At 36.0% G+C, this 17,116-nt stretch overlaps 1 protein-coding gene across 41 annotated transcripts in view; it reads left to right on the forward strand.

Moving 5' to 3' along the window:
• Positions 1-10,933, forward strand: part of nedd4l (NEDD4 like E3 ubiquitin protein ligase) — a 74,868-nt gene extending 63,935 nt beyond the window's left edge. For all 41 annotated transcript variants that reach the window (XM_077194115.1, XM_077194111.1, XM_077194122.1 and 38 more), the window contains 14 exons: positions 510-564; positions 1,835-1,893; positions 2,505-2,570; positions 2,893-3,122; positions 4,365-4,486; positions 4,764-4,834; positions 5,365-5,460; positions 5,605-5,678; positions 5,762-5,822; positions 5,964-6,023; positions 6,546-6,653; positions 8,292-8,388; positions 8,836-8,908; positions 9,087-10,933. In XM_077194115.1, the coding sequence (XP_077050230.1) occupies positions 510-564; positions 1,835-1,893; positions 2,505-2,570; positions 2,893-3,122; positions 4,365-4,486; positions 4,764-4,834; positions 5,365-5,460; positions 5,605-5,678; positions 5,762-5,822; positions 5,964-6,023; positions 6,546-6,653; positions 8,292-8,388; positions 8,836-8,908; positions 9,087-9,189 (1,275 nt within the window). In that variant the 3' untranslated portion in view covers positions 9,190-10,933. The remainder of the gene's footprint in view (positions 1-509; positions 565-1,834; positions 1,894-2,504; positions 2,571-2,892; positions 3,123-4,364; positions 4,487-4,763; positions 4,835-5,364; positions 5,461-5,604; positions 5,679-5,761; positions 5,823-5,963; positions 6,024-6,545; positions 6,654-8,291; positions 8,389-8,835; positions 8,909-9,086) is intronic.
• The last annotated feature ends 6,183 nt before the right edge of the window (positions 10,934-17,116 follow it).

The raw sequence follows: 17,116 nt of genomic DNA on the forward strand, positions 1-17,116 counted from the left end.
GTTGATGCCCATTCAGCACGAGAGCCATGGTGTCGCGCCTGTCTTAAGTTCTGGCTCACAGTCTCTCAGTCGTGAACGAAGGTCTTGTCCCCTCTCCGGATCCCGTGTTTGGGTCGTCAAACAGCTTCCCTTGATGTTGTGGGTTATGAATTGTTGGATGTGTCTCCCTGGCTGTGATTTTTGTCAGGCCTGGCAGTTGCCCGTGATGTTGGTGTTGACGTGGGTTTGCAGGTCTTGGGGACTCCACTCTCAAAAGAGGGGCAGTATGTTAATGCGAGTGTGTGTTTGTCAGAGCGAGAGTGTGTAACAAACTCTCTTCTGCATGCCAGTGGAACCCTGTCGTGGAAGCTCTCCCACACTGAACTGAGGAATCTTCATATCTTTCTGTTCCTTTCTCCCATCGCATTATCTGTTACAGTTATTGTGTTGGTGAATGAGTGGTTTATCAGGCCTGGTTGCCTCATCTGGATTATTTTAACATCTTTCATTCTCTCTCTGAATCTCCACAGCCTGGGTGGGAGGAACGAGTGCATGCAGACGGAAGAACCTTTTACATTGACCACAGTAAGGACACTCATTTGTTGATAAAATAAGCAGACACATCTGGAGCAGGGGGGGTGGGGTTACATTGAGGTCCAGGGGCTTGCAAGGGTCCACAGATTTTTGTTTTGTTTTGGAAAAACTATTTCAGAATGTTAACTTTTGCATTTAAAAAAAAGAAAAAATATATATATATACACACACACACAACACACACACACACACACACACACACACACACACACACACACACACACACACACACACACACAGACACAGACACAGACACAGACACAGACACAGACACACACACACAGACACAGACACACACACACACACACACACACATACACACTCTCTTTTAGAAGGATTTATGCATTTGGCAGAAACCAGTATTCAAAATGATTTAAAAGTTGAAAAAAAGACAATTTTTAAATTTGATTTGATCAAAAATATAGTAGAAACAGTAATATTGTGAAATTAATAATGTGAAATATTATTACAATATGAAATGCTCTTTTTTGATGTTTTAAAATGTAATTTATTCCTGTGATGTCAAATCTGAATTTTCAGCATCCATTACTCAAGTATTTAGTGTCACACGATCCTTCAGAAATCATTCTAATATGCTGAAGAAACCTTTTTTATTATTATCATTATTAAAAAACAGATGTTTTGCTTAATATTTTTGTTGAAACTGTGATATATTTTTCAGGATTCTTTTATTAATAGAATGTTCAAAAGAACAGCATTTATTTTAAATAGAAATATATATTATGTAGATAGATTTTTTTTTCAAAATATCTGAAATATCTACATCTATACATCACTATATACTTTGTTTGGAGTGCAGCGTATTTTGCCATTCTACTGTTGAGAACAATAATAATCCCACCTGCCTTCAGTTATACACACACAGTAAAGCAGTTTTCAGTCACAGATATGCTCAAGTTTCTATTTGTTATTTTGTTTCTTTATTCTGTGCTGTGTGATTAATAATTATTTAGATGTTTAAGGTAACACAATTTGCGAGATCATTTTACTCATGCATCAATAAACTCGGACATGCCTTCAGTGCCCGTCGCACTCCACACACACAGGTGTGTTCAACCACTGCTGAATCTGCTGCTCCGGTCGATACACACCTGTTCTGTTTGTCAGCTATACGCATTCACAAACGACCTCTAGTGTTTGCATTGTCCAGTGGTGGGTGTAGTGTAGTGAAATATAATCTGTATCAAACACCACTGAAAATGGGGAAGTGAGTTAATGAAGTTCCACTTCTCCCCCTCAGACACCAAAAAAACACAGTGGGAAGACCCTCGCCTCCAGAGTCCTGCCATAACTGGACCTGTGAGTGTGCTGTTATTCTCTGTCACAATTTTTCTCTTATTTATGTTTCTGTTTTCCTCTAGCACTACTTTTTTTGTTGTTGTTGCAATTGGGTTTTGTCCCAAGTGGAAAGAGAGAGAAAAAATGTACACACACACACACGTATTTGTGTGTGTGTGTATAATTTGTACGTATATTAATGTTTTTTTTTGCATATATTCAGGTTATTATATAATACATATCAATGATTATTAAATATTTTGTCTAGGTGACTCATTACTGCAATATTGTCAATTGCAATTGTCCTTGCATTTTATATATATAAATCATATTTAATTAGAGGCATTCCAACAAATAGAAATTTGGTTTACTCTACAGTTAAATAATAATAATAATTGTTATTAATAATATAAAAGGAAATAAGAATATATATATATATATATATATATATATTGTGATATGAAATATGACTTGTCCAGATTCTGTTCTTGACATATGTTGTGCGATTCATCGAAATATACTGATCAAATGTTCTTTGAAAGCATAATTTCTGTTCCAAACTCATATTTGGTTTGTGTTACACTGATATTATACGTATGTATTTGATTATTTATTTGCTTGTCTTCTCTTAGGCGGTGCCGTATTCTAGAGAGTTCAAGCAGAAGTATGACTACTTCAGAAAGAAGCTAAAGAAACCGGTAAGAAACAAAGCGTTTTCAGAGACATTGCTGTAAGCTCTTTCCTATCACAAACTGTATTCCTAGACACTCTAATTTATTCTGTGTGAATCCTTGTCAAGGAGTGAAGAGGATTTTTTTTTCTATTGGGTGTTAAATTGTTCTTCACACGACTGAAACAGCCGTTTACAGTACTGTGATTGTTTCAGGCATTAATATTTGAGATGTTAGTGTGATGCTCAAAGCTGTTAGCAAACCAACAGTGATCTTCAATTTATTATTTTATTTTCAATCATGAATTCCAGGATATAATTTTGTTTTGTTTTGCCGTTCTCTCCTGCAGGCAGATATACCGAACCGTTTTGAGATGAAGCTGCACAGGAATAACATCTTCGAGGAGTCATACAGACGGATCATGTCCCTGAAAAAACCCGACAGCCTGAAGGCCCGTCTGTGGATCGAGTTTGAATCGGAGAAAGGCCTGGACTATGGGGGCGTGGCCAGAGAATGGTTCTTCCTGCTCTCCAAGGAGATGTTTAACCCTTATTATGGGCTGTTTGAGTACTCAGCCACGTAAGTATCCCATGTGTTTGTGCACTACAGTTTTGTGTTGTCAAGTTTGCATTACATTGGCAAATTTTATCTATCTATCTATCTATCTATCTATCTATCTATCTATCTATCTATCTATCTATCTATCTATCTATCTATCTATCTATCTATCTATCTATCTATCTATCTGTCTGTCTGTCTGTCTGTCTGTCTGTCTGTCTGTCTGTCTGTCTGTCTGTCTGTCTGTCTGTCTGTCTGTCTGTCTGTCTGTCTGTCTGTCTGTCTGTCTGTCTGTCTGTCTGTCTGTCTGTCTGTCTGACTTTATTAGGCATGTGACGGTATCAAATTTTTATGTTGCGATAATTGCTGAAGCTTTTATCACATTATTCGGTATTATCACTATATTAAAATAAGTTGCAAAAAAAAGTGTTGTCATTCTATAACAGGTTTAAAAATGTTTTTCCTTATAACAAAAAGAACTGAACATTTAAATGCAATAAAGCAATACCAAAACGTAAACAAAAATGTATAAATGTAAAATGTTTACAGATTAAAGTGCTAAAGAATTATAAAGAACAATAGGTGACACTTTACAATAAGGTCTCATTATTTAACGTTGTTAACAATAAAGAATCAAAACATTTCAAACAAAATCTAGGGCATGGTGTAGCCTACTCCAGATTAAAATGTAAAAACTTTAAGTTTTAAAAAAAATAAATAGCCTATTAAGTCCAAGTATTTAAGTATTAAGTGCTGCAATGAACACCATTGTGAATACAAAAATCTGAATGGCTGTTTAAAACATTTAAATACTGTTCAGAAATGCATGTCTGCTGTTCCATCAGCGCCATCTGCTGTCTTAGAGTACGGTAAATGTGCTTTTTTATTCAGTGCGTCTCATTCACTCGTTCCACCATGCGCTTCTCATCCGTTGGGCTCGTTTACATCAGTGCGACGCACCATACAGCGGTGCATTTTAAACAGTTGATGTTAAAATAATTCTTAAAATGCATTCAAACAAATCCAAATAATTTGTAATAACTATTTATGGTATTTTGAAGTATTCACGATAACAATATTCTGCATGTTCGTTATCATGATATATCGTATTACCAGCACATCTGTCTATCTATCTGCTATTGCTCTTTTTACAGAGCTGGTCTGCTATCTTGTTAGATCTCTCCCACTGACACTCATTACGGGACACAGCCGAGCTGGCATCACAATTCATTCATTTAACGTCTCCCATCTGTCTTTCTGCAGAGATAACTACACCCTTCAGATCAATCCTAACTCCGGCCTGTGCAATGAGGATCACCTCTCGTACTTCAAGTTCATTGGTCGGGTGGCTGGAATGGCTGTGTATCACGGCAAGCTGTTGGATGGTACGTAAGCTGGGGACTCTCAAGAGCCGATCAGAAGTTTTTTCATGTGATGTTTTTGTTACATCACAATGGTAATTAAGCTTAATTTGTTCTAGTTATTACTATATTAACTACATGTAACATATGTAACAATTCCACAGTAAAATAGTTTTCGTTCTTTTTATTGTTCACTTTTGATAAATATCATGGTATCAGCTTTTGGTTGTGGGTTTAGTTTGATTTGTAGTTTCTTTCCCCTGTTGAAAACAGAAATGTGTTGATTTTGTTTGTTTTTCAGGTTTCTTTATTCGACCGTTCTATAAAATGATGCTGGGCAAACAGATCACCCTGAATGATATGGAGTCAGTGGTGCGTTAACACACATGTACACCAATTTTAAGAGAGAACCCATAGTGGCGCAATGCAAAAACTTTATAAATAAGATTTGTCATTGAAATGTTGGCTTACACTTTATTTTAAGGTGACGTAGTTACATGTTACTACATGTTTTTGCTTTAATAATAACAGTTAATTAAGCATAACTACATGCAACTAACAATAAAACCTAACCCTAACCGTAACTCTACAAGAAGTACATGTAGTTAATTAATTTTACTCAATACTACAATGTAGCTACGTCAGCTTAAAATAAAGTGTAAATCTTATTACAGTTTAATTATACATTTAAGGTCTGAGTAATATTAATTGCCTACATGTACTTACTATAGGGTTGGGGCTAGATTAGGTTTGGTTTAGGATTAGTTGCATGAAATTATGTATAATATATAGTTATTACTGTTACCAAATGTTGTTTAGAGGCATTGATTACAGTGTTAGTAATATGAATATATGCAGTATATATACTTTTCTCATGTTTTATGTTCATGTACACTATGTAGGACAGTGAATACTACAACTCTCTAAAGTGGATTCTGGAAAACGACCCCACAGAATTGGATTTGCGGTTCTGCATTGATGAGGACAACTTTGGACAGGTAACACCATCATGTTTCTAAATGTCTGTGTTTATTTTAGATTTCATTTAATTTGAGTCATTTATCTAATTGTAATATTTTTAGTCAATTTTTTTTTAATATATATATGTTAATACATTTTTTTATATATATGTATATTTATAGACATATCAGGTGGATTTGAAGCCAAGCGGATCAGACATGGTTGTAACCAATGACAACAAAAAAGAATACATAGAGTGAGTTGCTCTTTTGCTCTGTATGCAAAATCTTACATGTGGCTTCTTATACTAACAATGTCTTTTCTTTTGGCTCTGCACAGCCTGGTGATTCAGTGGCGGTTTGTGAACAGGGTGCAGAAACAGATGAACGCCTTTTTGGAAGTATGTGATCAAATTCCTTGCACAATCAAAAGTTATCTGTAATTTCAACTAATGCCACTAGGTGGTAACAGAAGTTAGATTATTCATAATACTTGCATGCCAACGTGCTATAATGACATGTTTCTCATATCTGTTTCACAGGGATTCACCGAGCTCATTCCCATCGACTTGATAAAGATTTTTGACGAAAATGAACTGGAGGTAACAACTTCCCACATACCCATTACTCAGTATCTGCCGTTGTCATGGAGACTGCATCTTCCATGTCCAAGACTTCCATAGAATAATACACGTACACTTCATAAAACAGCCAAAAATTCTTGTTTTGTTGAATGAATCAGCTCTTCTCACATGAGCACAGGATAATGCGTCCATGTCCAGGCTGTTGTTTGCATAGCGGGGGAAAAAAAGATTTATGCCCGTCATAGTGACAAATAATAAAAAACGAAAAAAAGACAGGCGTTGCATTATATATCATGGCATAAATGTGTCAGCCAGTAGAGGTTCTGCTGCTTTACTATTTGTACCGCAGTGTATCGCAGTGCGTGATTTGACAGATGTGAAGCTGTTTTTGTACTAAGGCCTGATTTATATTTTATGAATAATGTTATTTCTAGTTCCAAATAAACAAAAAAGATAAAGTACTTATCTTTTGTAAAGTAAAAAAAGGTGATGAGGGTAAAGATGTTGGTTGGTGTTTAATGTGCTGTATTCTGTCTCCAGCTGCTGATGTGTGGTCTGGGAGACGTGGATGTCAATGATTGGAGACAGCACACTGTTTATAAGAATGGCTACTGTCCTAATCACCCTGTGATCCAGTGGTTCTGGAAGGTATGTAGAACAAACAATCTCTGTGTGTGTGCAATATAAGTTTGGTTACACCTACTAGTAATTCTTTATTATTATTTATTTATCTAAAAATATTATTTTAGAAATTACTATTTCTACATTTATTACAATTTTAAACTAATTTGAACTATGAAAGAAGACAGATGTGGTCACTGAAAAATGTTTAACAAATTAAAACGATCTTATATTTCATCTTCAATGTACACTATGGAACTTTTACATACAGTACATTTTACTTTACACTTTTACATTATTTCAATTTCCTCAGTTCTCGAAATCTCTGAAAAGCCAATGTTGATACTTGTTTTATTACGAGGTCTGTCGCGTTCTCTTTTTGCCAGCATACTCTTCTGTTTGGCCTTTTTTTAACGGGTAATTCTCCGTTTTTTCCCGGGTGATTTAGCTCCTCCATTACAACCTTTCTCGCTCGTTGTGACAACTAACCTGCTACTCCAACACCCTATCAGAGTAGTCAGAGCAACTTTTCTCTATTTTCCGATATGACTAGTGACATGTACGCAATTTCAAGTGAAAACCATCCTGACAGGTTTAAAATATACACGCTTACAATCAGCTTACCATAGTGAATCAGGGTAAGACAAAAACACATTTTGGAAAAAGGATTGATAAAGTAGTGACTCATTTTTTTAAGTTAGTTGATTGTGAACATAAATTGTTACATAGTGTACCTTTAACTTAAAGACGTGCATCCCTGGGATGCTTTTTAATCAGTATTGAAGGAGTTCTGACACTTGTATACTGACACTTGTTGGCTGCTCAAACTAATGCTTTAAACATTTTTTATAAGAAGTAGAAAAATATTTAGGCATGAATGCATATTTTCTTTAAAATGAATTTCAGCCATTTAAACACAGTCCTTTAGATCAAAAGATTTCAAACATGACGAAAAAGTCAAGTGTGTCAACTTTTGTGTGCATGAGTGTTTCTGACCCCATGCCAAGTACACCGCAGGGCAGTTACCGATCAAAGTCTGTTTGTTGTGAGGCTCAACGAGTGTTTACTCTGATGAAAGAGTCATTAGGAACTTCTTATCAGCAGACTGGAGCCATGCTTGCTCTACATTCTTTCTAAATATCTGTGTTATTTCAATTTATTTCAGTTGCAGTTGCTCAGCTGGCAAGCACATTTTAGAATGACAGTCGATGGAGAAAGATTCTTGTATGCCACAGAATGGTTTAGTTATGGCAACTATCTGCAGGGTTTTACAGTACTGACCAAACTTTGACCCCTGGCTCTGACATGTTGAGCCACAGTGCAAGTTCGAGTGTAGCTTGTTGCATTTTTCGATCCTTTTCCCTGCTCTCTTTTCTGTAAATTCATGTCCTCCCACAACTGTCGCTATGAATAAAAATATGACTAATTAAAACTAAAAAAAAGTTTTTTTAGTTTAACTAAAAAAACATTAACTAAAAAAAAGCTTTAAGTGGAGTTTTTTCCACTGATGCTTATTTAAATTGAAAAATTAGGATATTTCTTTTAAGAAAAAAACTTCCTTGAACCAAACATATAGGGGAATGTTTAAGACCTCTTTTCAATGCTGCTAGCATAAACGGATAAATGTTATTGGTATTAACCGTGTCTCTCTTAATCTCTACTCAGGCTGTGTTGTTAATGGATGCTGAAAAGAGGATCAGACTTTTGCAGTTTGTCACCGGAACATCCAGAGTGCCAATGAACGGCTTTGCTGAACTCTACGGTAGACAAGTTATAGATGTAGATGTTATAACATAACATATAACACGTAACATATAACGTAACATTTAACATATAACACGTAACATATAACGTAACATTTAACATAACAACATACAACAACAGATAATATGTCATAACATAACAACATATCATAACATATCTAACATATCAAACATAACATATAACATATCATAACAACATATATCAACATAACATAATATATAACATACAGTATCATATAACTACATAAGGTAAATATTTAACTAATAATTAATATAATATTAATACATTATTTCAGAAAATGTCACTGGTGTTGCAGTAGTATTGTAGACAGTTTAATGAATACAGTATATAAGATGTTTAGTGTTAGTCTTAGTGTTGCCCTTTGAGACCCATAGAATAGCTCCTTTCCTGATTGGTCCTTGATGAGTCATGTGATCTTTCACAGGTTCCAATGGGCCGCAGTTGTTTACTATCGAGCAGTGGGGGACACCTGAAAAGCTCCCTCGTGCTCACACCTGGTAAGACTTAGAGGAACTTGACCACGTTATATAATCAAGAACACCAATATATATTCCCTCCACTTCATAAAACAAACACATTTTGGTAATATTCTGAAACGGCATAACTTGCATAATTTAAAGCAAGTAGATTGTGTTTCATTAATTTCTTTGATTGTTACATTTTCTTCCCGCTCAGCTTTAATCGTCTGGACCTCCCGACGTACGAGTCGTTTGAAGACCTGCGAGAGAAGCTTCTGATGGCGGTAGAGAACGCCCAAGGCTTTGAAGGCGTCGACTAAAGAAATCCCTTCATTAACACACCATCTCCCAATGCAACCGACAAGCAAAGACATGTACAACACGCACACATCTATACTCACATATACACACTCTCGAGTTGCCATTGTACAGCCGGAACCCAGCGGTCGCATGTGTGTGTGATGTCAGCACACGATATATGCATGTATCTGTCTAGCTGGAACTACATTGGCTGTGAACGAGTTTTGACGCCAAACAAACCCTGCAGAATCCCACAAATCATGTTCTCTCCCAACACGTTATTTTTAAATCCGGCTCTGAGGCCATGGCAATTTTTATATTGACCGTAATCGATACTTCAGTATTTGAAGGCCTCAGTGGGTGTGGCCTCAGAGTGGGCGTGGCCTTGATACAGCATAAAAACCACTGCAATCAATCCCATTTTTGCATTAACATAATAAAAGTTCAGTGAAGAGGCAACAACGGACTCTCTTATCAGGTCTTACTTACACCAGATTACCTTAGGAAACACAGCCAGGATGAAGGGCACATCCTCATCCTCCCTTATCCGGCAAAGTTCGCCAAGTGTCCCCTTCCTTCGTCAAGGATTATTTTTTATCTTCTTTTGCAACGCCAAGAAGCAACGAGATGTTGATAATTGTTTTTAATAGTTTATTATTATCGCTGTTATTATGATACTGTTGTCATTCTTACCGAGTAAACGGATATTTGTACCAACAATGTGGTTTACTATTTTAAACAACGTTATTGAAAATGCATCAATTGCCTGGCTATATCCATATCATCGTGGGTAAAAAGAAAAGAAAAGAAAAACAAACATGATTATTGTATTGCTATCAAAACTGGCATGAACATGTATCTTGTGTTTCAATATGATTACGTAGTAATTATAAAGCTATTCTCCTTCTTGGTTGAGAGCAAAGATCGAAAAAATCGTTATGGACATGCATTGGACATGTAAAAAAGTTTGTCAGAGAGGGTTTTCTTCAATTGTAATAAGTATTGTTCTTATCTTAATTATGATTAAACCTGTTCATAATGCTGTAAATGAGTTTGTTTTTGGGAAAGACGCGGTTGGACTCTTTTACTGTATGTGTTAAATCTGTTGGAAGTATTAAAGAGCGACACAGAGTGTAGCTATCTTAAAAGCGCTGTGATTCAACACTGCAAGTCTCGTAGACTTTCAGGACGTAAAAATTTCTTTCTTTCTTTCTTTCTGTCTTTATTTTATTCTATCTTGTTTCTTCTAACACCACTTTACCTATAAGGGCACTTTATTGATCACACACTAGGGTCATGTCACCTGTTTTTTTTTTGTGAACTTGAATATGATTATCTTTTTTTTTTTTTAAGCACTCCGTTACTTGGTGCAATATCTATTGTTTATAATGGGTCTGCTGCTAACATATCTGATCACAGCTAATCCCTACAGCTTATCTGGAGTCAGCCTGACTCTTCAGTGTGAAACTGGACGAGTCGACGTCTGGATCAGCTCTGTAGGAACGAGCTCCACTCCTTCAGACTTTTTCCATTTTCTTTTCCAGTCATCTTTTTTTTTTCTGTACGCCTCCCCACTCACACTTTTCAGGCCGCTGTGGGTCTGTAGGTTGGTGATAACATTATAATTATTGTTATAAATTACCCTTCCTCTTTTGTAGGGGCAGTTCTTTTTTTATTGATGAGGAACATTTACTGTCTGGTTCCTGCTCACCATGAGACTTTGCAATTCGTATAACTTCATTCGAAATAAACTGATAAATGGAATTTAGGTGTGTTGTCGTTTTATCCAAAAAATCTCAAACTGTTTTGGCATGAATGCAGGAACTATTTTACTAAAATAAAAATTGAAGTAAGATTTTCAGTGTCAAATGGGTTTGGATTTTACGGAGCCCCTAAAGGGACATGGTGATAAAAAAATTAGATGGGAAGAAAAATTGTCAATGCTTTTGTGTCCCCCAAGAAACTTTTGCCTTCCTTCGCAAAACATTTGCATTCCCCCAGGAAACTTTCCGTTTGATCGCGAAACTTTTGTGTCCCCCAAGAAACTTTCCGTTCAATCGCGAACATTTGCATTCCCCTGGGAAACTTTCCATTCGATCGCGAAACATTTGCATTCCCCCGTGAAACTTTCCATTCGATCGCGAAACATTTGCGTTCCCCCGGGAAACTTTCCGTTAGATCGCGAAACATTTGCGTTCCCCCAGGAAAATTTCCATTCGATCGCGAAACATTTGCATTCCCCCGTGAAACTTTCCATTCGATCGGGAAACATTTGCGTTCCCCCGGGAAACTTTCCATTCGATCGCGAAACATTTGCGTTCCCCCAGGAAACTTTCCATTCGATCGCGAAACATTTGCGTTCCCCCAGGAAAATTTCCATTCGATCGCGAAACATTTGCATTCCCCCGTGAAACTTTCCCTTCGATCGCGAAACATTTGCGTTCCCCCGGGAAACTTTCCCTTCGATCGCGAAACATTTGCGTTCCCCCGGGAAACTTTCCGTTCGATCGCGAAACATTTGCGTTCCCCCGGGAAACTTTCCGTTTGATCGCGAAACATTTGCGTTCCCCCGGGAAACTTTCCGTTCGATCGCGAAACATTTGCGTTCCCCCGGGAAACTTTCCGTTCGATCGCGAAACATTTGCGTTCCCCCGGGAAACTTTCCATTCAATCGCAAAACATTTGCATTCACCCGTGAAAATTTCCATTCGATCGCGAAACATTTGCGTTCCCCCGGGAAACTTTCCGTTCGATCGCGAAACATTTGCGTTCCCCCGGGAAACTTTCCTTTCGATCGCGAAACATTTGCGTTCCCCCGGGAAACTTTCCGTTCCATCGCAAAACATTTGCGTTTCCCTGGAAAACTTTCCGTTCGATCGCGAAACATTTGCGTTCCCCCAGGAAACTTTCCGTTCGATCGCGAAACATTTGCGTTCCCCCGGGAAACTTTCCGTTCGATCGCGAAACATTTGCGTTCCCCCGGGAAACTTTCCGTTCGATCGCGAAACATTTGCAGTCCCCCGGGAAACTTTCCGTTCGATCGCGAAACATTTGCGTTCCCCCGGGAAACTTTCCGTTCGATCGCGAAACATTTGCGTTCCCCCAGGAAACTTTCCATGTGATTGAGAAACATTTGTGTTCCCCCAGGAAACTTTCCGTTCGATCGCGAAACATTTGCGTTCCCCCAGGATACTTTCCATTCGATCGCGAAACATTTGTGTTCCCCCGGGAAACTTTCCGTTCGATCGCGAAACATTTGCGTTCCCCCAGGAAACTTTCCATGTGATTGAGAAACATTTGTGTTCCCCCAGGAAACTTTCCGTTCGATCGCGAAACATTTGCGTTCCCCCAGGATACTTTCCATTCGATCGCGAAACATTTGCGTTCCCCCAGGATACTTTCCATCCGATCGCGAAACATTTTCGTTCCCCCGGGATACTTTCCATTCGATCGCGAAACATTTGCGTTCCCCCAGGAAACTTACCGTTCGATCGCGAAACATTTGCGTTCCCCCGAGAAACGTTTGCTCTCAAAATCGTAGATAATCTTTTGTCTTTCACTTGCAAAACTTTGCATTCTCTCACAAAACCTTTTCGTTCCCTTTGCAAACCATTTGCGTTTCCCTAGGAAACGTTCGCTCACAAAACATTTGCGGTCCCCCGAGAATCTTTGTTCACTCACAAACTTTGCATTCGCTCACAAAACCTTTGCGTTCCCTTTGCAAAACATTTGCGTTCCCCTGAGAAACATTCGCTCTCAAAACCTTTGCGTTCCCTCGCAGAACATTTGCGTTCCGTGACAATATTTGCGTTCCCTCGCAAAACTTTGCGTTCCCTCACAAAACTTTGCATTCCCTCGCAAAACTTTGTGTCCCTCGCAAAACTTTGCATTCGCTCACAAGACCTTTGCGTTCCCTCGCAGAACATTTGCGTTCCGCTGAAAATCTTGGCATTCGCTTTCAAAACTTTTGCATTCCCCCAAGAAACTTTGCATTCACTCGTAAAACATTTGCGTTCCCAGGAAAAACGTTTTTCAAAGCCAATGTTTTGTGAGCAAAAGCATTGAGAAATGATTTTTTTCCCCCCTCTCATCTAATTTTTTGTTCCATCAACATTGATTTCATGGTAAATGTTAAAAACTAATTCATGGTGTTTCTGCCTTTCTAACTGCAATGTGGCTTGTAAACTCTCATACATGTCTATTCCAGGTTTGATTTTAAGCTGAAGGTTAAGATAAACTGAGCTTGATCATTTACTGGATTGTCTGAAGTCGAAGAGTATATTGTGGGGGTTTTCTTTCTTTTTTTTTTTACAGATATGCAATGTTAATGTTCTGTTGATTTGACCTGTTTCAAAGCTACAGGCATTGCTAACCGGGTCAAATCTGGCAGCCATTCAGTCTTTTTAATCTAGTTCAAGGCTGTTTTGACTACTCTGATTTTCTACGTATATGCTTAACATTACAAGGCTACGTAATTTATGAAATATTTAGAAATAATTGTCTAACAAGAGACTGATTTAATTTTTTATTATACATGTATATACAATACAAAGAAAAATATACTATATATATATATATATATACATATATATTTTTGTGTATATGTATATTATATATATTTGTGTGTGTATGTATGTATATATATATATATATATATATATATATATATATATATATATATAATGATTTTATTTAGAATTCCAGATTATAAATAAAATATAATTGTGTGATTTATATATAGGCTAGATATTAGTAATTTACATACACTACTTTTCAAAAGTTTGGGGTCGGTAAGATTTTTTTTTGATTTTTTTCCAAGGCTGCATTTATTTGTTTAAAAATAGAGTAAAAATTGTTAAATTGTAATGATCTGTTTTAATATGTTTTATTTCTTTGATGACAGAGCTGAATTTTCACTCTTCAGTGTCACATGATCCTTCACAAATCATTCTAATATGCTGATTTGGAACATTTATTATTATTATTAATATTATTATTAGCAATGTTGAATATTGTTACAGTATGCTGCTTCAAATGTTTGTGGACATTGTGATATATTTTTGGGGGGATTTTCTTTTTTTTTTTTGATGAAAAAAAAAATATTTGAAAAAGAAATCTTTTGTAACATTATGCATGTCTTTACGGTCACTTTTCATCAATTTAATGCATCCTTACTGAATAAACATTAATTTCTTAAAGATTTCTTTAAAAAAAATCTTACTAACCTTAAAGTTTTGAATTACTGTATATAAATTATGAATGTTGTCCTTTTTTGGACAATGTCAACATTTACAAAATTCACTTTAATTTTAAAATCAAATAATATAATATTCATTATATATTATATTATATATATATATATATATATATATATAATATTAATAATGTCAAGACATAGTTTTTGCTCCTCTTTGGTTAATTACAAGCCAAAATTATTCTGTAAAATATTTTAATATAAATTTCTTATAATAGTAATTGCATATTATTTAACATGAATAATGCTTATATTTATCACAATACAAAATGATGACTAATATGCATTATATTTTTTATATGATGACATTTCAAAAACGTATTTATTTTTCTAGACGGTTGATTTACTTGGTGCGTCAAATCATTTCTGATCACTTCTCCATTAATGTTGCTCAGCAGAGCCTCATGCCATGTGTACAGCTGTGATGCTAAGCGGTGAAGGAAACTCAGTTCATTCACACATGCAATCGGGCAGCTATCAGATCCAAGGACAAGCAAATAAAAGCGGCTTGCTGTCCTGCACACTTTATCAAGTGCTCTCTTTCAGTAATCGCAAACAAGTCCAGCTCCAAACTCACCTGCACCTATTCAGAGAATGAGCTTCAGTTATTGTAACACTGCGGCAGGCCTGAAATTAGGTAAGACGGTTAAGTTACGTGGATTTGAATGGAATAAATACAGTCCTCTTGTGTCAGTATAATCTTTCTTTTGCACCTGCTGAAATATTTGGGCTGACAAAATCAATAACCATATTATCGTATATTTTAATCACTGATTCAAGAGCCCATCAACGCATTTCAGATCGTCTCACCACTATTTATATCGCATAATTGTTTTTATGGGGTACGTCTGAAATTTTGCTGGTGCATTTATAAGAATGCTTACTGGAAAAGTGCTTTTCAAAAGTTTTTTTTTTTTTTTAAAGCCTCACAGGTTTTGGGTTAGTGACCTCGTCCCCACGTCACTGCGGATCAATACTTCTCTAAGCTTATCACAAAACTGTTTGACTAAACCCTCTCTAGGTACATATAGGGAGGTTAAAGGAGAGCAGAATGACCAGTCATGGCAAACTCCGTTCAGAGACTGGACTTGGTTCTCGTTTTCTTGCAGACTGAGGAACCCTGCAAGAGACTATGTGAGGATATAAGAGTGTGTGAGTGTTTTATACTTGGTGTTTTTAGTTCACTGAGAGATTGTTTTGTGAAGTGTTTCTTTTTCAGTACTTTCATCATTCCTACAGCATGGAGGAACACGTGGATCAGCCATCTTTGCAAAACTGGGTCTGTGGACTGTGGTAAGTCAACTTGTCCACAGAAAGGATATGGTGTCCAAAATAAATCATCATTTGAGCTTATCTATATTAATATTTAAGGTTGACATTTTTTTTCCAGTAGGAAATTCATGACGATTAGAAATGATTCATAAACAACAAAATAATTTGCTTTTTACAATTTACATTTTTTTAATGCAAACAAAAGGGTCAGTGAGTGTTTGTACATCACAAGTGACTAAACTTAATGTCTTTAGAAAACAAGTTTTATTTATTAAACATTAAAGCTTTGTAAAAGAAGAATGAAGATCTAGACAATTAAGTGTCAGTCAGTAGTTTAATAAAAAAAAGTTCAAGAAGAGACATTTCCAACTATTTTTTCAGTCCATGGACCTTAATGGATAAATTTTTTTTAATAAATTAATAATTTTGCTCCACAAGGTAAATTGTTATTTGTGTAGCATTAAGATACAATTATTTCATGAATATTTTTTACTTTAATTTGTTAAAATGTTAGTAAATTTGGTGTCGTTTTTTTTTTTTTTTATGTCTGTAGTTTTTATTAATGTTTAGTTCAGTCTGTTTATTTTAGTACACCGAAATAGAAGGCTTGGCAACTATCTGAAATAAAATGTTAAATTTAATTATTATTGTAAAGTTAAATATTGTTTTTAATATTAAAGTTGTTGATTTTGTTTAAATAACGGTTTATTTTGTTAATTTAATTTCCAGAAACAAAAATATTCATTTATAATTTGAACTTTCTATTCATCAAATAACGTTGATAATAAGAAATGTTCCTTGAGCATCATAAACAATTGACAAACAAGAATCAGTATTCATATCAGAATGATTTCTGAAGGATCATGTGACACTGACTTCATGATGCTTATTGAAAAATGATGCATTGCCTTAGTCATATTCTTGTAGGCTACATGATATTTAATATCCCATATTGAAAAAATGGAGTGCCAATGGAACCATTTAGCATAACTTTAAGTTCTGAAGGTTGTTGTTTAGGTTACTTTATTGTTACAACATATTTAACATTTTCAATAATAATATATGAGAACAAACTATGGTTAGAAGAAACATCTGCACTGTTCCCATCACCGTTCACTCCACTGACCAACATGTAAACAGAAGACGATAATCGACTGCTGACTGAAAGAAAGGGCGACCTATCCTGGCCTTGTTCTTTTAAGTGCAAGTTGCTGTTCAGTGGCTCATTTTGAGGGTTTAAATGAGATTCTGAAACGTTAAGACGAATTCAATATTCTGTAACACTATCATTTTACTTTATATTATGTTACTGTTATTACAATAGTTGATAAAACTACTTCTGGAATTGAGCACAAACAAGGTTATAAACCTGCAATTTCCCTGTCTGTCTGTTTGTTGTCCTCCTGAGCTGTGGAGTGTGA

The sequence above is a fragment of the Siphateles boraxobius genome, unplaced genomic scaffold, assembly GCF_051911475.1.
Source record: "Siphateles boraxobius isolate OS27281-9 unplaced genomic scaffold, OSU_SipBor_1 11, whole genome shotgun sequence".
Classification (NCBI taxonomy): domain Eukaryota; kingdom Metazoa; phylum Chordata; class Actinopteri; order Cypriniformes; family Leuciscidae; genus Siphateles; species Siphateles boraxobius.